The sequence below is a fragment of the Ailuropoda melanoleuca genome, chromosome 1, assembly GCF_002007445.2.
Source record: "Ailuropoda melanoleuca isolate Jingjing chromosome 1, ASM200744v2, whole genome shotgun sequence".
Classification (NCBI taxonomy): Eukaryota; Metazoa; Chordata; class Mammalia; order Carnivora; family Ursidae; genus Ailuropoda; species Ailuropoda melanoleuca.
Genome location: NC_048218.1, coordinates 127,656,788 through 127,678,939, shown reverse-complemented (window position 1 = coordinate 127,678,939; position 22,152 = coordinate 127,656,788). Strand labels below are relative to the sequence as shown.

Below are 22,152 nucleotides of genomic sequence, written 5' to 3'. Positions count from 1 at the left end.
AAAATGATGCTGAATCTACTCTGCCTGTGCTGTATCAATGGAGCAACAAAGCCTGGATGACAGCACATGTGTACAACATCGTTTACTGAGTATTTTAGGCCCACTGTTGAGACCTGCTCAGAAAAGATTCCTTTCAACACATGACTGCTCACTAACAATGGACCTGGTCACCACCCAAGAGCTCTGATGGAGATGGACAATGAGATTCATATTGTTCTCATGCCTCCTAACACAGTGTCCGGTTCTGTAGCCTCCTGATCAAGGAGTCATTTCACTTTATAGTGAAGAAATACACTTCTCAAGGTTATAACTGTCACAGATAGTAATTCCTCTGATGAATCTGGGCAAAATCAATTGAAAACTTTCTGGAAAGAATTCACCACCCTAGATGTCATTAAAAACATTCATGATTCATGGGAAGAAGTCAAATTATCCACATTAACAGGAATTTGAAAGAAGCTGATTCCAACCCTCGTGGATGACTTTGAGGGGTTCAAGACTTCAGTGGAAGAAGTAACTGCAGAAGCGGCAGAAAAGCAAGAGAACTAGAATTAGAAGTGTAAATGAACTGTAACTGAACTGCTGCAATCTCATGACAGAACTTTAAAAGATGAGGAACTGCTTCTGATGAACAACGGCAATGGTTCCTGAAATGGAATCTGGTTAAGATGCTAATGAAGATTTTTGAAATGACAACAAAGGATTTAGAGTATGATATAAATTTAGTTGATAAGTTGGCAAGAGCCTTTAAAAGTACTGACTCCAATTCTGAAAGTTCTACTATGGGTAAAATCCTATCAAACAGCACTGCAAGCTACAGAGAAATCGTTTATGAAGGGAAGAGTCAACAGATGCAGCAAATTTTACTGCTGTCTTAAGAAATTGCCACAGCCACCCCAACCACCCTGATCAGTGAATAGGCATCAACATCAAGGCAAGACCCTCCACCAGCAAAAAAAAAAAAGAAAAAAAGAAAGAAAAAAAAATCACAACTCACTGAAAGCTCAGATGATGGTTAGCGTTTTTTAGCAATAACATTTTTTATTAAGGTATATGCACACTGTGAGGTTTAAGATAATCTACTGCACTCCTAATAGATGACAATATAATGTGGACTAACTTACATGTGCCCTGGGAAACCAAAAAATTCATCTGACTCATTTTATTGCGTTATTTTTTTTAATTGCAGTAGTCTGGAACAGAACCTGCAATATCTCCAAGGTATGCCTGTACAGCAATATGGGAAATTTCCAGACTACTAGCAACCTATGTGGACAGCAGACCTAGCACAACAAGCTGACTTTCAAAACAGATCACTTCCTCCACCTGATAGCTCAACATTGCTTCACAGATTATAAGGCATTTTCACATTCACTACTTCTTGTAAATGCAAATAAAAATAAATTTTCATCATTTACATTGTTATAATCCAGACTTTGAGACAGTTCAAATTGATAAGAGTTTCTTATATAGCAATTACCCATTTAATGTTATTTAAAGTTGCAAAGGACAACCAGGGGATAAAATGACCATCTTTAAATAATTTGATTCCAAGTCAAAGCACTGTATTAACTGAGGTCAATTAGCCTAGAATTTTAAGATGAACCAGGGAAGAAGGCTGGAGTCTTTTTTATAATTCGTCCAAATGGTTTATAAAAGCTGTATAAGCAACATATATTCCTAACAACAGCTTGCTGAGTCAGGATCTAGCCTTCTATGACTTTATTCTTTTTCTTTATTCTGTTTATCCCAATTATTTAATCTCAATTTGGAACTATAAAACGTTATTTTTTTTAATTTAGCAAATTTTATTTTACATGGGTGAAGGGTCAGGGATAGTAGGGGAAAAAATATATGAGTCACATCTTGAAGCAATTTAAATGCTCTCAAATGGACCAGTAGCTATCACCAAACTTAGATTGCCATTTTCCTACTATCCTACTGGAAAGTCTCACAGGTCCTTTACCAACCACATTACGAGAAAAAAGGGAACGTAAAGGGCATTCTATGATTTGACTACAAAGTTAACCAAGCAGAACAAAAATGCAAACTCTCCTAACTGCCAAATTTTTTTTTCAAAAAGACAAAGAAAATAACCACAAAAGGAAATTCAACAAATTAACATGACAAAGTTAATAAAACCTATACACTTCTTACCAATAAATACAAATGAGTGTAATCCAACCATTAAAGAAAAAAGTTTTCAAAATGTCTCAGTAAGGCAGGAGGTCAGGTTAGCAATGCTTATTTCTGTGCTCTACACCTTTCTGTGAAAGAAACACATTATAGACTATATATATAACTGTAAATATATATATATGTATATATACATATATATATGTATATATACATATATATATATGTATATATACATATATATATATGTATATATACATATATATATATATTTTTTTTTTTTTAAGTAGACTCCATACCCAACATAGAGCCCCACACAGGGCTTGAACTCACAACCCTGAGATCAAGACCTGAGCTGAGATTAAGTACTTTCATTATTATGTAAAAATCATTTTAATAAGCATCCAAATTTTTCTACCTTTAAAAGAGCAGATCACAGCTTTTCTATTCTGTGGCTTCCGAAAATCCTCATCAGATGACTTTTTATTGTTGAAAGAGGAATAACAGTATCTTTGTAATGTTTCTATTTATTTAGAAACTATTAAATTTCTCCCTGAATTATAGCCTAATCAGCTAATTAAACGAAAATCAAAGTTAGTAAAGAAAAATAGTTACAGATTAAGGTATTTATGAGAGAAAAATGATAACACAACTGACCAGGAAGTGAGAAAAGCAGATAGCATTGTTGATGTTTTTAAATTTCCTATATTGCTTTGTAACTGCGACTTAACCTATCACCTGTAAGGCACTGTATTATTCACAAATCATTTTCACACACATTCTTTAAATCTTGGAAGGACTGTGAGAGGAGGAAGCTGAGGCCTAGAGGTTTTTAGGTGACTTGCTAAGACCACAAGTCAGAAAGGGGCTGAAATGGAAATCAAAACTCTGTTCTTCCCACTAAATGCCACCACATTTCCTGAGCAGTTTCACTACTATGAAATTCTAGTAATAAACAAGTGTAGACTTAGGACTTGATTTACACATTGCTTTAATAATCAAATTTTCATTATACCTATTCAAATATCTAACACAAATATAAAAAACAAAGCTAAAGTTGATTTTCCTGTAGCTTTCCAGACTTAAAAAAAAAATTGTGAGATATACGCCTTACTTCAAGCTGTGTAACCTATTGGTTAAAAATTGTCTGTCTTTCCCGGGGCGCCTGGGTGGCACAGCGGTTAAGTGTCTGCCTTCGGCTCAGGGCGTGATCCCGGCGTTCTGGGATCGAGCCCCACATCAGGCTCTTCCGCTATGAGCCTGCTTCTTCCTCTCCCACTCCCTCTGCTTGTGTTCCCTCTCTCGCTGGCTGTCTCTATCTCTGCTGAATAAATAAATAAAATCTTAAAAAAAAAAAAATTGTCTGTCCTTCCCAAAATAAGAAGAAATGATTCAAAACTCATGAGTTTTTTCCTAACATGAAGAAGGTAAAGGAAAACACTTTAGCAGATAAAATATCCAAAGTAAAGATAGAAATATTATACACAGTAAAAGAAAATTACCTTGATATTTCCCTGAGATAAACAGTCTGCATAGCTCTCTTCAAATGAGGTTCAATATTTCTCCAGAGTTTGCGAGTATCACGTTCATTTGCTACCCCAAAAGGGAGAAAATTTCAAAAATTCAGATCTTACAGAAATCATTTCAAAACAAATATTAATAAGTAAAATTACACAGTTACCTTCTCCTTTAACCACAGGCTCACAATATTTAGGAAAATTAAGTACTGCCTGTAAATAAAGGGAAAAAAAAGAGAGAGAAAGCACTTATTCACCACAAATAGGAATTATTTTCCAAGTACAATGTTTATTAGAATGTAGGCAATTTTATTTCAATATAATTACTCAAGTAAAATATTATTATCGCTTATTACAATAATAAAACAATAAATATAAAAAATGATAGTAAAACAACATGCAAAATACTCCCGAACTGGCTAAATCCTGCCTAATATATTAGCCTCTAGATATAAAGTAATATAACAAAGCATAATTTGTAATTTTAGTTTATAATTCTGTCACAAAGGACCACAAAACACACAATACCACTAGCCCAAAGAATTACTCTGTTACTTTCCAAGGTTTAAACATTTTCACAAATCAAACATCAATTCATTCAGTACGATTCAAAATTAGGAGATTGGCAGCACCACCTGAGACTACTATAAATTCAAGTTCTTGGCACCATGCCAGGCATACACGATCAGGACCTCTAAGAATAAGATCCAGGAACCATGTTTTAACAATCTCTCTGAGAATTCTATGTATTCCAAGGTCTGAGCAGTACTAACTAATCATAATTACTTAACAGTTTTCCATGATCAGCACTGGAATTCTACCGAGAGGTAGTTCAAGCAGACAGATAAAAACATGCCACTGCCATTTATTAATATTAATTTGATCACAAGTATTTCATACTGAAATGACTCCATAACGAAGCCTGGAGAAAGACAGACATAAATGTGTAACTATCCAACCTCAAATCTAGAAGATAACAGAGAGCTAAGAACTAATCCTTGAAACAATTTTTCCTATTTTATTCCATAAAAAGCAATTGTTTAGGGCAGAAAAATCTTCCAAACTGTGTTAAGTGTAGAGAGGTGAACTTTCTTAACTTAGTTTCAGGTTTTTGGATCTAAACACTGCTTAATAACAGTAACGTCACAATGTCAGGAGTAAACAACTTGGCTAACTGCTTTTTTTCTTGGCCAAAACATTAAAATATTTGTTTAATCATTTACAAATAGCAGTAAAAAGGTAATGAAGATAATTCTAGGAGACTACTTTCCCGTTTTACTTTAGTAAATTAGTATTTTCCCCATGTCATTCCACAAGAACTTGCTGAGTATATAAAACTATATGATGAGTACCCTTAACTCTCCAAATACAATCTCTGTATTTTAGTAAATCTATAAATCCCAGCCCTTACTAACAAGCGGAATTTGACAAAATAATCTGTCCAAATACAAAATACTTTCTACAACTTTGGCTATTAACATTCAAATGTGCTCTCCAATATTATGCCCATTTGTCCTATATTAATCCTCAAATATAAGCAAGTCTTACTTTCCTATATTAGGATTATTTATAGTGAAATCTAACTTCAGGCTCACTGATATTTTAAACTGTCCTCCCAATTACCCAGGGACTGGAAATAAAAAGGCTGCTAATAAAATCACGAAAAGAATTCCAAAGCCCAAGCAGAAATAATTTTTAGGATGGCACAGCGGTTGGGCGCCTGCCTTCGGCTCAGGGCGTGATCCCGGCATTATGGGATCGAGCCCCACGTCAGGCTCCTCCGCTGTGAGCCTGCTTCTTCCTCTCCCACTCCCCCTGCTTGTGTTCCCTCTCTCGCTGGCTGTCTCTATCTCTGTCGAATAAATAAATAAAATCTTTAAAAATAAAAATAAAGGCAATGTTTAAAAAAAAATAATTTTTAGGTAATTTTTTGATATAATAAATTTCTACTCCCACTGAACATTCCCCCCATTTGTCTCCCCATTATTCCTTAACTTTTAAGCATATATTTTACTCTTACCTGGTCACATTCATGAAGAAGTGCTGGGGGGGGAGACACAGGTATAACTTTATTAAGAAATAACCATGTGCTCAGCAAATATTCAAGCTCATAATAGTAACAGGAGAAGAAGCATAATTATCAAGAGTTAGTTACGGCCACCTGTGACCTCACTTATTCCTGACAACTGCACTTTTATTATGCCCATTTGTCGCCCAAGAAAGCAAAATATAATTTGCCTACAGGCACAGAGATTCCAGTGCCTGGATTCATGATCATGGATTTGAGAGATATCCTGGGAATTTATTTCTAAACCAACAAGGGCACAATGTTATCAAAGCCTGATCCAGGTGAAACAGAGAGACCATTTCCCTCATACTGCAAAGAAAAACTTGCATTGCTTTAAGGGGCAAAACAATCCATTATGAATAATGACTAGGTTGCCACAAGACAGAGATAGGCAATTTAGGAAACTTCCAACTCTTCCTCAGCAAGATTTTCAGAAAAACTTCATTATTCTATTTGAAATGATTTGTTAGAAAATCATCTAAAAGGGACACCTGGCTGGCTCAGTCAGAAGAGTGTGCCATTAGATCTCAGAGTCATGAGTTTGAGCCCCATGTTGGGTATAGAGATTACTTAAATAAAAACTTAAAAAAAAAGGATACATGTACACTATAGTAAGCAAAACTCTAAGATAGCCCTCCAAGACTGCCACCCCGATATACATGCACACCTTCTCTCAGTTATTCAATCACACTAATTTAGGCACTGCTGTAAAAGAATTTTGTAGATGTAATTAAAATCCCAAAGACTGTACTATTTATGGGAGAGTAAAAATAGGGATAATCAGGTGAGTCTGACCTAATCACACAAGCCCTTCAAAAGCAGAAAGTGTTCTCTGGCCACAGAAGTCAGAGATTAGGAGTATGAGGATTTAACAAACCCTTGGTGGCTGGTGGATGGATAGGTACGTGGCAAAGAACACAGGTGCTCTCTAGGAGGCCTGAGACTTGGCTGACAGCCAGCAAGACACCTTCAGGCCTCATTTTTACAGCCAAAAAACCCTGCATTCTGTCAAGTCTGAATGAGCTTGGAAGCTATTTTCCCTAGAATCTCAAGATGAGAATACAGTTTAGCCAAAACTTTAATTTTATCTGATATCTTTAACAGAAGTCAGCAACAGCACCTGGATTTCTGACCTACAGAACTGTGAGCTAATAAATGTGTTGTTTTAAGCCACTAAATTTGTGGTAATTTGTTATGCAGCAATAGAAAGCTAATACACATGTTCACGTACAAATATAAAAACATATCCAATATTCCAAGGCCATGCAGAAATAATTTCTGAACTCTTTTGCCTTTTTAAGAATACCTACATCTCATCTCTGAAATATTAGAGAAATAAAAATCAGAACTGAGAACATTTGTATTAACATTAATTTAATCAAGCAATGGAGACCTTACTATATGCATTAACTCATTTAAACCTCTAAATGAGCCTATGAGGTAGACATTATTATTCTCATTCCCATCTTGTAGAGAAGTTAAAGTATGCTTCCAATCTCTGACTTTCCCTTCTTTGATCAGCCACAGAAAACTCTGCTTTTCAAAGTGCTCGTGTGATTAGGTGATCCCCACCCTGGTAATTGCCCTATATTAAAACAGGATATCCTGATGGATATCAGGATCATATCAGATGGATATGAAAAATGATTAAACTGAAATTCTGACGAGGAGCAGGGTATTTAACAAGGTTTCAAGGTACTTCCCCACAAAAAGGAGGAAAAAAATACCATCTTAATCAAATGATCAAAGTGAACAATATCAGTTATAAAGTAAAACGAAATCCTGTAACACCTGATAGGATGCAATGAGAACAAAGCATCTTTTCTGCATAACCTGAATCTGACCATAAGCAAACAACAGACAAATCCAAATTAAAGGCGATTCCACAGAACAACTGGCCTGTAATCTTCAAAGACTGAAACAACTACTTCAAATGAAGTTCAAGAAACAGCAACTAAATGCCATATGTGATTCTGAACTGGATTCTTTTGCTCTTACGTACATTATTGTGACAACTGGCAAACCCTGAATAGGGTCTGAGGATCAGGTTGGAGCAATGAGTCCATTTTTTCATTTTGATGGTTGTACTGTAGTTATGTGGGAGAATGCCATTCTAAGATACATGCACTAAAGTATTTGGGGTCACGGGGCATCAAGTCATAAACAATCTTTAATGATTTGCGAAAAAAGAGGAAAAGTTCTTTTTATTGTACCTGCAGTTTTTTGTAAATTAGAAATTGCTTCCAAAATAATTTTTTAAGATTTTATTTATTTGACAGAGAGAACGAGCGAGAGAGAGCACAAGCAGAGGGAGAGGGAGAAGCAGGTTCCCCGCTGAGCAGGAAGCTGGATGTGGCGCTCGATCCCAGGACCTTGAGATCATAACCTGAGTTGAAGACAAGACGCTTAACCGACTAAGCCACCCAGATGCCCCGTAACTGCTTCTAAAAATTTTTAAATAAATTTTAAAACTATCCAATACTTTATCTTGTAAATACTATATGTAATAAAATAATGGGAGCAAACTATTAACATGTCAGTACCACTGAACGTGGTTGTGATACAAAAAGATTTATTTATTCAAGGCCAAAAATAAAGGTACCCTGTAAAGGCCCAACTGGGAAAGCTAGCTAAATACTGCCTCTTGCTTACCCCATGTCTAAAGACGACTATGGGACTACTCAAAATATGCCACAGCTTCATTTAACATGGATGAGTATCTCAAAATGTTGAGCAAAAGTAGATAAAAAAGAATGCATACTGTATGTTTCCACTTAGATAAAGTTCAAAAACAGGCAAAACTAACCTTTAATGTTAGAAGCCAAAATAGTGATTATCTCTGAGGAGGAAAGAAGAGGTAGAAATTGGGAGGAAGCATGAAGTGGGCTCCTTGCATGGTGGTAATTTTCCACTTTTTGATCTGGATTATATTTGCACATACGTGTTCATTTTGTGATAATTCACTGTGGTACATATGTATGGTTTCTGTGCTTTTTTTTTTTTTTCTTTTTCTTTAAGTAGGCTCCACACCCAGCATGGAACCCAACTCGGGGCTTGAACTCATGATTCTGAGATCAAGACCTGAGCTGAGATCGAGTCCGATGCTTAACCGACTAAGCCACCCAGGTACGCCGTGTGCTTTTCTGTATATACGCTACACTTTAATCAAAAAGTCAAGGGAAAAAAAAGAAAAACAAACCTAAATAGGTTATTTCTCCTAATTAAAGACTGCCTCCCCCTGAAGCACCTTTCACCAAAAAATAGCTCTTCCCTAGATAGAAAAGACATCGTCATTCATAAATCAACCAGTATAAAGATATAAGAGAGTGGTGAAGGACACCCACTCACCCAGTCATCTGTCAAACCAAACCTGGCAATCAACGGAATGATAGCTGTTCTGCCAGATCATCCTTCAAACTTCACATTCTTATGACTTTAACATATGATGCAAACCTACAGCAGTTTTAGTTAGCCGTCTTCATACACAAGCCATGGTTTATGTTCTTGGACACAGGAAGATTACAATATATTTTTAAGTCCATGAACGTTTGCTCAGCAGAGGGAGGAAGAGAACTAAAATTAACTGATCCCCTTCAGCTATCAGGCATTTTACACGTGATCCCCCCGGCCCCCCCCTTTTTTTACCTCACAAAAGTCCTCTGAGGCAGATATTATACCTACTTAACAAAAGAGAAAACTCAAGTTCAAAAAGGTTAAGTAACTTGCCAAGAACACACTGCTGGTAAATGACACTTGTGTTTCTTCATCTATAAAATGAAAATTCATGATAATGCCTTCCTTTACAGGGTTGTTTTAAGAGTTGAGTCAATATTGGTAAAAGGCTTAGAACAGTGGCCAGCACACAAGAACTACTCAATAAAACTGGCTATTATTTAAGAGGTAGGTGTAGTCTAGTGCTTATGAACACATGCTCTGGAGCCAGACCCCATGATTCTTTATTCGCAAAATTTTATAATCTAATTCATTTTTGTTCTCAGGGACCATTTTTCTCTAGCATACAATCAAAAATAAAGCAAAAATAACTAATATGTATAGAAACATATTGGTGTGTACTGTCTTTTGAGTCGACTGAGAGCTAGGAGACAAATCTGCAACCATTTCAGAACTGTGACAGTCTCTTCCCTATCAAAAAAATAATAATTGTTTGAAAAATACATGAAAGAATTTGAGATTTGAGAGTGTCAGACTGTTTGAAGTAAAAATTACGTTGGGTTGGTCAGCTGCATGTTAGTTACAGGCATGTTAGTTACAGGCAGAAGGCTCTGTAACTCTGAGCAGCTTCTCTGTGCCAGCTCCCTTCACCGTCCTGTGACCCAGAACTCACCTCTCCCCATGCTCCAAACATCCATGGGATGATCTACTTAGTCCCCTGCTCAAAAGTAAGATCAAAACTTCTACATAAAAACCAGCTGTATTATTTTGTCAAAATAATTCACAAAAAGTAAGTGATCCCCCCAGAAATTATTTGTACTTTAAAAGGAGAATATTTATTCAAATAACTTAGTGTTATCAGTAATATCACCTAACATATTTTTATAAGCACTTTAATAGAGATTATTTCATTTTATCCTCATAAAATTCATCTGGGGTATGTATTCTTGGTTACTACTTCCCCCTACTTTAAAAATGAGGAAACTGAAGTACATAAAATTACATACATTACATAGCTGGTAAGTGGCAGAGCTGAGGTATTTTAATATTAAGTCCTCTGCTTATACATACTTTGATTATGGGACACCCACTTCTTAGTCACTATGTCACTGGTCACCACAGGCACATGGTCTAACCACAACAAAAACTTGGCATAAGAAATTTGGAATTGGGGTGCCTGGGTAGAGCAGTCGTTAAGGGTCTGCCTTCGGCTCAGGGCGTGATCAAGGATCGAGCCCCACATCAGGCTCCTCCACTGGGAGCCTGCTTCTTCCTCTCCCACTCTCCCTGCTTGTGTTCCCTCTCTCACTGGCTGTCTCTGTCAAACAAATAAATAAAATCTTTAAAAAAAAAAAAAAGAAATTTGGAATTGCACTCTAAAAGATTACTAAGCTCTGCCTAAGCAATTAATTTTTCTGAGTAATTTCTAAGAAAATTATGATATTTAAAAAGAAAAAAGTTTAAAATACAATAATCTTAATGTGTAACAGATTTGTTTTAAAAGGACAATGTAGGGGGCGCCTGGGTGGCTGAGTCATTAAGCGTCTGCCTTCCGCTCAGGGCGTGATCCCGGCATTCTGGGATCGAGCCCCACATCAGGCTCCTCCGCTGGGAGCCTGCTTCTTCCTCTCCCACTCCCCCTGCTTGTGTTCCTCTCTCACTGGCTGTCTCTCTCTCTGTCAAATAAATCAATAAAATCTTTTAAAAAATTAAAAAATAAAATAATAAAATTTTTACGAAATGAACCATTCTGTGTCTGGCATTTATAAATGAATATAAAATAACCTGTTGACAATTTTAAAAATTATAATGACTATTTTTTAAGACTACCATAAAAATAGAAAGGACAAACCTAAATGAATATTCGAAGTAGTACTTTACTTTCTCTTATCTTGTGCTACCTACACACCTAGCCTCCAAAAAAAATAGTACTTAAAGAAATAATTTATAAAGCAAACTTAAAAGCATATATATAGAAAAGATGCCTAAAAAGAATCCTTTGCAGGTGATTTATTAAACTTTCAATAACTATGACATTTACAAACTCTGAAACAAATAGTATCCACTTGAAGGAAAATATACCTTTATTATCCTATGTTCCACATATGGAGGAAAATAAGAACACTGCTATTTTTTTCCTGTGCATACAGATCATTTCTTACATATATTAGTTTTACTAGTAGTAGTAAAAGCTTAAACCACCCTTCAAGCTTCAAGTTTATGAACATGATGTAACAATAACAACTACAACAAAATAGTAACTTCATCCCTAAACAATTTCTCAGTAAAACCTAAAGGGTTAAAAAGGGACTGTATAAGATACCATATTTAAATACATATTTTCTTTCACACTTTATCTAGAAATAGTTTCCTAAACAATTCTTTCTTCTTACACTTTATGCTCTACTTTGAAATGGCTGCAGGCACAGATTCCCACAGGATTCAGGTAAGTTGTGGTAACTGCAGGTTACTTCCCAGGCAAAATGGTAGAGGACTGTTTCCCCTTGACTCTACCTCATGCAGGTACTGTGTACTAACCCCTCTCCTCTCTGTAAGCCCCTCTGTTGTCATTTCCTTTGGGCACCAGGGATCCAAGACGTTCAATTGCTGGAGAAATGTTAGTGATGAGCTTGAACTAGAACAGCCTGTCTCTTCTTTTTTCAGTACTCAGAAGACGCTTGGTACCTACATCTACATCAGAAGAAGCCTAAAATCTAAAACTTAGAAAAACATACTAAACGTAAACACGATTTGAAACTGTCACCTTCTTCTACATTCTGTCTCAAACACACATTCAAACACATACTGAATACCCTCTACGTGACTCTTTTCAGAGCAAAGAAAAGAGTAAAACAAAGAAAACGTGCTAAAATCTATAGAATTTGTTCCTTTTAAAGTAACTGTTTTCCAGGGCGCCTTGGTGGCTCAGTCGGTTAAGCAATTGCCTTCAGCTCAGGTCATAATCCCAGGGTCCTGGGATCGAGTCCCGCATCAGGCTCCCTGCTCAGCAGGTAGCCTGCTTCTCCATCTGCCCCTCTCTGTGCTCATGTCCTCTCGCTCAAATGGATGAATAAAATCTTAAAAAAAAAAAAGTAACTGTTTTCCAGCCTTAATTATATTACTACTTTTTCTTACATGTAGACAGAATCTTAGTATTAATGGAAGGTTTCTAAAAGGGAAACCAGATACTCTTGCCTCCTCCCCTTCATACCCAATTAAAAAGTAGAAAGATCAAAGAAAAATTAAAGTAAGTCTTATTACTTTACAAATTACCTGTGAAATATAAATAGCTTCACTACTCTTTTAAATAATGTTTTAATTATTCATATAAATATTAAAAGTAATCCTTTATATAAAGATAAGTAATTCAAGGTCCGTGGCTCATGAAAGACCTGTAAGTAAGGCTTCTGACTATCCTTAAGTTCATCTAGATGTCAGACCACTACTGCTACATACACAAAACCTCAGAGAAACGTTACAAAAATTAAAAGACATAAAATTACTTATTAAGCTTTTACACCTTCTGTTTCTCTTCATTTTGATTTTAATGAAGTTTTACATTTTCCGTAATTAGAAAAAGAGAAAGAAGGAAACAAAAAACACTCCTAAGGAAGAGTGAGAAGACGTAACTAAAGATGAATGAAGGTTTTCTGATCAGATTGAAGTTTGTAATACGGAACAGACTTCCACCTACTTATGTCAGCCTCAAAAGGCCATATCCAAATTTCTAGAATAAATTTTCAGCTTCTAGCCTACCTCACACCACTTCTACATGGAAAAATATTAAAAGATGTACTTTTCTTTTTTTTTTTTTTTTAAAGTAAAAAGCTCACTCACCAGATGTCTGAGCTCTTTCAAATCTCGGCAGACAGTGTAGAAAACTCCAAGAAGAATATTAATGTAGGCAGCATAGAAATCAGCTGAATACTCTGGAGGATGATCATGTGACAGGATCTTTTGAAGGTTCCCTGTTCAAAGGACATACATGAACTTAAGGATTAACCCAGCACCCCAGAAGTTATAACTTCTAGCATTTTATAACAAGGGTATAAAACAATAAATATACAGGCCCAACAACTATTAAGAAATAAGAAAACTGTTCCAAGAGTAGAAAAGTAACACAACTTTTGAAACTGAGGTAAAAGAATTATGAATCTAATATTCTAAAAACATTACTAAAAACTGCTTAAGACAAATATTAAACAATGGCATCTAAAGAAAATCTCAAGAACCTCTGCAGGCAAAATCAATATCAAGGGTGAAAAATAATATATGTTCTATTTCTTTTTCTGCCTAATTAGTAAATCAACTAGAAACAAGCAGGGGTACTACATAAACAACCACTAAACTGGAAAATGCTCTTCATTTTTTCAAAAATAAAAAGAATTCATACGTTTTTATGAAAATTGTCACCTTTACTTTGTCATTCCTCCTTTTATAAATCATGTTTTCTTCCTAAAGCTTTGGTATCTTTACTGTATTTCTCGTCTATCTTTTTTTTTTTTTTAAGATTTTATTTATTTATTCGACAGAGATAGAGACAGCCAGCGAGAGAGGGAACGCAAGCAGGGGGAGTGGGAGAGGAAGAAGCAGGTTCATAGGGGAAGAGCCTGATGTGGGGCTCGATCCCATAATGCCGGGATCACGCCCTGAGCCGAAGGCAGACGCTTAACCGCTGTGCCACCCAGGCGCCCCTCTCGTCTATCTTAAACCCTTTATACAATATCACACATTTAGAATCCTAAACTTTATTTTATCCTGCTGGAAATATCATATTGTAGAAGCACAGTTAAAATTAAAAGAGAAACAGCCACCCATTATTCAAAAATTTCCCATGTATAGTACATGAAATCAATTAGTCATTCTTTCCTTATTGCAATTCCCTCTGACTCCCTGGTGCCATGATCTCTTTAGAGTCCTCAGTTAGGAGCTCTTTGACTAGTTCTACAGGTTCAGGGTTTTTGCAATACTTACAAGTAAAAACTCTTATAAGATGTTCTGATCAAGTCAGGTTCCCTTTAAAAGGTGACTATTTTTACCATGGATACTATGCCATTTACCATCAGCCCTTGACTCCACCACTCTGTTGTTCCTCACAATCAGTTAGATACAGGTGCAAGATCGAACAATATATATGGCCTATCACTGGATATATATTAAGAGAAACTTATAGTTATATGTCAAGGGCTCTTTTAGATAGGACTTCTGACTGAAAAAACAAAACATAGCACACTTCAAAGCCCAGTCACATGCTTGGAATATTACCCTGAACGGATTCTGTATGAGAGACTTACCAGATCTGCATTTTTTATATCATAACCACTGAAAAAAAACCACACAAAGTCCAAAACTTGACTTTGCAGTCCATGTATTTTTACATTCTAATAGGGCATTTTAAATTTAATGTTATTAAGCTTTTTAAAACCATGCATGGAAAAATATAGGATACACTGAAAGTTTCTAAAAGGTGCCTTAAAACTTGGGAGATAGAAGGGATGGATGGTCAGACAGATGAACATACATAGGCAAAAAAGATGGTCTACAAATGCATGGATGCAGAAATGTGGAAAACAGGTTTCCAGCCCAGACTGCACTCCAAAGCTCCTCCTGAACATCTCTATCTAGACACCCCTTATCGGTGACTCTCAGTGCCTCACATGAAAGTTGGTTAGTTGTTACCACCAGCTCAATCTTGATGGAAGTGTTATAAGTGTTATGAGCTAGAGATCTCACTGTGTTTCTACAAAAATAAACCAGCTGCTTAGTTAAGACTATAGGCAAAACTGCAGACTACAACTCTACGTTATGGAAGCTCAAATTGTTTGGGACTACTCAAACTTATGGAAAAATCCCAACTTTAACAGAAAGTCAAAAATAGTATGCTAACAGGTAGTAAATAAAGGAAAGGAGAAACCATACGACTGGTCTCCTGTTGTCTCAAAATTACACTATCAAAGTATAGTTTAAAACACAAAGAACAACCATTTCTAACTTGAAGAAGAACTTCAGCTTCTAGTCATGAAAAAGTAAGAGGCTCCAGAAATACTTTCCTGCAACAAACTAAAAACTGGACAAAATGTAGAAAAACACTATTTTCAGACATCAAACAACAAGCAATAAAGCCCCGTGATACCTGAGAAAAAAAGGAAACAAATGAGCCATCAACCAGGCTTTCTAACAAGAGGTAATTTTAGAACTGTGGTACAGGAAAGTTCCAAAAGGAGCCATTAATACCAATGGAACACAAAGACCAGAGTAGAGGGAGCTATCTAAGGCAGTCAGAATGTACAGGGTAGAGTACAACAGAGAAAGAGCTATGGAAAGAAACAGCTCCAGAAATCTACATAGGGGTTGTCCTTGAGTCCTGTCTGAATACCAATCTCTATATGCACGGAGTAAAACCCTATAGGCCAAGCAAGAACTACTTCTGGGGTTAAACAATTAATGGAGAGTTGTCAATAAAACGTTATCAGAGCTCACAAAGAACTGTAAATCATTCATACTGTCGCCAGTCAGAATGAAAAAGCTATGCTGAATACACGTGGCATTCAGTAGAGATCCCAGAAGGGCTATGTCGTAAAAGCAGAGCTAAAATTACCCCTGGAAAAAAGGCCACTCCAGAGCATCCCTCAAAAAAAGCTTAAAAATACCCCTAAAAGAGTCAGATATATCTTCAAGAAATTTAAATGCTTCCTAGAAAAATGTCCAACATACAACAAAAAACATATCAATTATTCAATCAAAAATTACTAAATACACAAAGTAGTATAATGAATACCCATAATGGATAAAAATTAGTCAACAGAAACAAACTCAAAATGAAAGAGATCATGGAATCAATAGACAAGGACATTAAAACAACTATTATAAACATGCTCATAAGCTCAAAAACACAAAGGAAAACAAAAGCATAGTAAGATCTGTAATGAAAATTCTAGTGGATGGGATTAACTGCAGATTAGACACTTGTAGAGGGAAAAAAAAAGTCAGTGAATCCAAAGACATAGAGAAAAAAACTATCCCTGATAAAACACACAGAAGAAAGATTTAAAATTTAGGGGTGCCTGGGTGACTCAGTTGTTAAGCATCTGCCTTCGGCTCAGGTCATGATCCCAGGGTCCGGGGAAGGATCGAGCCTCGCATGGGCTCCCTGCTCAGCGGGAAGCCTGCTTCTCCCTCTCCCACTCCCCCTGCTGGTGGTGTTCCCTCTCTCGCTGTGTCTCTCTCTGCCCAATAAATAAATAAAACCTTAAAAAAAAAAAATTTAAAATTTAAATAAATAAACAGATTCAGTGAGACAATATCAAGTGGTCTAACATACATATAATGCAGTCCCAGGATAAGGCAAGGAAAGGGAGCACAGGGAACAAAGATAAAACATTTGAAGAAATAAGGGCTGAAAATTTTCCAAAGTCATTGAAACTATACAATTCATGCATCCAAGAAGCTCAAGCAAGACAAACAATAAAAGATTTTTTATTTCTTTCAAGTCCAAATAATAATTTAATATGGGGTTTATGATAGGGGTACCTGGGTGGCTCAGTCAGTTAAGTGTTCAACTCTTGATTTCAGCGCAGCTCATGATCTCAGGGTCGTGAGCTCAAGCCCTAAATTGGGCTCCGTGCTCAGCCCATAGTCTGCTTGAGATTCTCTCCCCCCCTCCCTTTGCCCCTCCCCTCTCTCATACTTTCTTTCTCTCTCAAATAAAATCTTTTTAAAAAATATGCAGTTTATAATAAATATAGAAGTAAAACAGTACAAAAACAGCACAAATGTTGTGAGACAGGAAACTATAAGTCACTAAGATTTTCAGTTTATTGGAGCATAACCTTTCCTGAATGATAGAATAACTACTAAACCAAACCAAAAAGCTGATTAAGTACATTATAATTCACCGGGGGGGGGGGAACTGCCTCACCAAAAGATGAGTAGTCTGCATGTGGTAGAGATTAGAAACAAGAATTCCAAACTGGGACCCCTAGTGATCACTGCTGAGAGAGGGCATCCTGAACATCAAATATCATATTCTTATAAATGGTATGTGTATCAAGTTATGATTGGATGACATTAGCCACTAAGATTATCCCTTTACTCTGGTTCCATGCTTACTCTAACTACAATCTGGCTTATCAATTAATGTTTCCTTTTTGAATGCCTTTCTATGTGATTATGGGTTGCTTTTTTTAAAAAAATCTTGGTATGTAGAAGGCCCTGAATTAAATCATCAGATTAAGCATGGCTCCATTATTACATACTCTCTGAAACTGGCCAGATCACTTTAATTAAATATGTCCCCAAATTCTCTCCATCTATGATGCTTTGTATCTTTACTTTCTAAAATTTTAAATCAAATTCTACAATTATACCATACTTTAGTACAACTTCACTAAGATGTAGAAAATCAGCTTTTAAAAAAATAATTTCCTTAAATTCTAAATAGTTTTTCAGTACTTAAACCCTAAATGGGTCATGAAAAAAGTTAACTTTGAACAGTGATGACACAGGCACAAAGGAATTTTTTTAATGAAATCCTTGATTTATTCCTTTTCTTCCTACTCTTTTCTCTTCTTCCTATTTTGCAATTTTCATGTAAGAGAAGCTATTGAAAATAAGGGCTCCCTTTACCTATTTTGGATTCCTTTCTTCTATTTCGGTTAATTAGCTAAGGCAAGGTGTCCTTTGATTGCTGTTCCAGTGTAAATAGGCAAAAATGTGTTTATCTTAACAATGAATGTTTACAGCTGATTAGTTCAGAGGGCTAGTGTTAACGAGGCCAAGGTCAAGGAATGCTATTTTTTCATAGCCTGCGTTATGTTTCACATTTATAAACTTTGAATCAGAAGCATCATACTTGTATAGTGACAACACAATATTAATCTACAAAACTATTCAGCAACACAAAAGGCTACAGTGTTCTTCCAAAAACAAAAACAATCAAGATCTATGAAATTTAAGATTAAATACAAACCAAAAAGAAATAAGAAATGCAAGGCCTAGTAGTTGGTATCATAAGAGGAACACTAACGAAAAATAAAATGAGATTTACAAAGTTAAAAGATACATTCCACATAGTACTTAACCCAAATATATGGTAAATAAAGATTTTCACACAATTTAAATGTGCTTTGCCAACCTAGTCTGACTCTTATTTGTATGGGTATTACCATCACAATATATACATCTTACTATACTGACTAAAAAATGTGAAAATACACCATTAGCACAAATATGTGAAGAATACTTATTAAAAAAACTTTAGTAACTATGTGAGAATAACCCCTCATAGTTCCAAAATAAAGCCTCTGTAAGTGCAGATAACGTAACATTTTATTTGAGATTGGCAGCAAACCTGAAAAGATTTAAGAACATCAAAGAATATCATTTGAATATAGCTAGCTTAATCTTTCAAAAAACAAAAACTATTTTAGTGAATATCATTTGTCAAAACGAAGTTTTAAAATTTACCTATGCTATAATCAGGGAAATACAAGACAAATGGCTCAAAGCACCCAGTATTTGGACGAAACTTTTCCCAAACAATTTCACTGAGAAATAGAACAGTCACATTTCTGTCAGTCTGTAAAAGAAAGAAAAATAAAAGTAACTTTGAATTTAAAAATCTTAATCAGAGCAGCAATTCCATTTGAATTTTTCTTTCAAATAAACCCAGTAAAGTTACAACATATAACAAGTTATTTGCATATTAATAAGCCTTATTTATAAAACCTAATCAAGGAGCTCACCCACTTGCAAATTTTCATACATGCTTACTTAGAATTTCCATAAAACTTTTAGGTTAACCGACATTTCGGTTACCCATGAACGCTAGGACAGTCATACAAGGGTTTCTTTTATAGAAACCAAGAAACACATTTGCTTAATAATTAAGATGATACCCTTTTATGGGAGTTTTCAAGGAAATCATTAGCTTACATTCAATAAAAAAATGTTCAACTTAATATCTCTCATCATTAAAATAGCTACAGAAACCCAGAGAGGAAATAAGAGTTAAACAAAAAGGGATACGCTGTACTTAAAACCATATAGCATTAGGAAACTTTTAAGAGTTTTTTTAAAAGCTATTTTCACACAAACACATGAGCAAAACATGTTGAATATACATTAAAAACATTAAATACACACACAAAACACCACTGTAAAGTGAAGTCATCTTCTGAAGTCTATTTGGAAGTATTATCAGTATACCAAAATGAACACTTAAGAAAATAAGCTCAGCATGTATGCTGTCCTACAGAGTGGCCACAAATGCCCTATGATGCCACTTACAATGTATCTGTAGACACACTTCTGCATTTTCAACACAAATTTTAATTTTTCCCCATATTCTTTTTGACATCTCCCAAGTGACAGAGCAGGCATGATAGCTGTTTTGTTCTATAACTATTCTTAGGATCCAAACACATAAATTACACTATACTTTGATGGTGATTTACTATTTATTGATTCCTAACTTACATGTAATCTTACGTTCCAATTTTCATTACTTAGAAAAACATTCTTTTGGCTAACAAAGATAGCTGAGTTCAGTAAATTAATAATTCCACAAAAATCTAGCTTCTTTATGAGAAAGAGGAAAAAATTTTTACTTTCAAATGTTTTTTGTGTCCTTGAATTTATTTCTATAGGGATAAAAAAGTATACTCTAAATACAACCTTGATTACATAGCATTGAGTGGTTTTGCTTTAAAAAATGATCATCTGGGGCACCTGGATAGCGCAGTCATTAAGCGTCTGCCTTCGGCTCAGGGCGTGATCCTGGCATTCCCCACATCGGGCTCCTCCGCTGGGAGCCTGCCTCTTCCTCTCCCACTCCCCCTGCTGTGTTCCCTCTCTAGCTGGCTGTCTCTCTGTCACATAAATAAATAAAAAATCTTAAAAAAAAAAATGATCATCTAAAAGCATTTGATAACATCAGTTCAAAAACAGAAAGGATTGGGATAGGCCTGTGATGGGTATTAAGGAGGGCACATATTGCATGGAGCACTGGGTGTCACACGCAAATAATGAATCATGGAACACTACATCAAAAACTAAGGATGTACTGCATGGTGACTAACATAACATAATAAAAAATTATTATACAAAAATAGAAAGGTCTAAAAAACAGATGATATTTATCTATCTGAAAGAATTTTAAGTTGGTAATGTTCACATCTCATCTCGCCTTCAATATACAATATTTATCATAACTTAAACTTCATTTTGCTCAGATATGTAATATAAAAAAACAAATGCTGGGGTGCCTGGGTGGCTCACCTGGTTAAGCATCTGACTTCAACTCAGGTCATAATCTCAGGGTCCTGGGACCAAGCCCTGAGCCGCGTGTTGGGATCCCCACTCAGTGGAGGGTCTGCTTCTCTCTCCCCCTCTGCCCCTCCCCAACCTCGTGCACACAGAAGCGCACTCTCTCTCTTTCAAATAAATAAAATCTTAAAAAAAAAAAAAATGAAATGCCTTTACTAGATTTCTCCTAAATGAAATATATTTTTTAAAATCAAGCATATTTCCAGAAATGTCAAAACAGTTCTCTTTTCTGGTAGAGCTGAGATTACTGTGAATCTTTTCATTTTCTTCAGTTTCCATAATTACAACTAAAAAAAAGTGAAAGGCCTAACTACTATGAAGGTACACATGATGACCATTACTAGGCATGAGGGGTAAAATGAGGTAAGCTATAGTGGAGGAGCAAGAGGACAGCAAGAATGTACTCTAGACACCAGGTAAGGAATCCTAGAGCAATGGGGACAGTGGATGAAGGTATGCAAAAACAAACAAACAAACAAACCACAAATGCAACACAACAAAACAATAAAAAGATGCCTGGGTTGCTCAGTCAGTTAAGCATCTGACTCTTGGTTCTGGTTCATGTCATGATCTCATGGGTCATGAGATGGAGCCCAGCGCTAGGCTTGGTGCTCAGCAGGGAGTCTGCTTCAAGATTTCTCCCTTTGCCCCTCCCGCCACTTCTGCAGACACACAAGCCTGCTCTTAAAATAAATGAATAAATCTAAAAACAACAACAACAAAATTAAAAAAGCAATGAAGGAGGAGGTATCTACTCAAAGAGGACAGGTTCCTGGTTTTAGTAGTAAAATGCCAGGAGTTCACCTACGTAGCAAAGGCTAGACTATGTAAGGAAATTTCCAGGATGACTACCAAGAGCTATACACCAGGTCTGTAACCCTATCCACTCAGAGCTCACCCCTGCCCAATACTAGCACTAAAAGTGGATTTTAGGAAGCAACCTTAGGCACACAATGATTTCAACAGCATTTGGAAAGCCTCTCTGAACCTCTAACAGTTTCTCAAATTTCAGTATTATGTTCAGTAAATGTTTAACTTTCAAAGGTGGAAATGCTGTAAGCACTGTCTCTCCAAATATTAATTTTCATTATAATGTTACTTAATACTTAACGCAGACATAAAACTAGATAGGTATAAACTATGCTCAAAATATTTATAGGATTATAAAGCAAAAACAAAAATAAACCTATAAGTTAAATACAAAACTACAAAATCAATAAAATTTAAATTAAGAGTAATTGAATATGATGATTAACAATACTGTTTTTATCAAACTAAATATTTGCTCACTTGTGATTATGGTACAAACAGGAAATAGCCACAGTTCTTTTGAGTTTAGCATTTCTATACCAATTGGTATTGGTGACAATGAATTCTCTCTCCAGTTGTCTTTATTCAAACTTCTGCAAAACCCTGATTTGCCATAATATTATT

At 35.7% G+C, this 22,152-nt stretch overlaps 1 protein-coding gene across 1 annotated transcript in view; it reads right to left on the bottom strand.

Moving 5' to 3' along the window:
• Positions 1–22,152, bottom strand: part of ORC5 (origin recognition complex subunit 5) — an 85,323-nt gene that overhangs the window by 48,758 nt on the left and 14,413 nt on the right. The window contains exons 5-8 of the mRNA XM_002926931.4: positions 18,859–18,970; positions 13,231–13,361; positions 3,818–3,866; positions 3,639–3,729 (exon numbers count right to left, since the gene is read on the bottom strand). Of these exons, the coding sequence (XP_002926977.1) occupies positions 3,639–3,729; positions 3,818–3,866; positions 13,231–13,361; positions 18,859–18,970 (383 nt within the window). The remainder of the gene's footprint in view (positions 1–3,638; positions 3,730–3,817; positions 3,867–13,230; positions 13,362–18,858; positions 18,971–22,152) is intronic.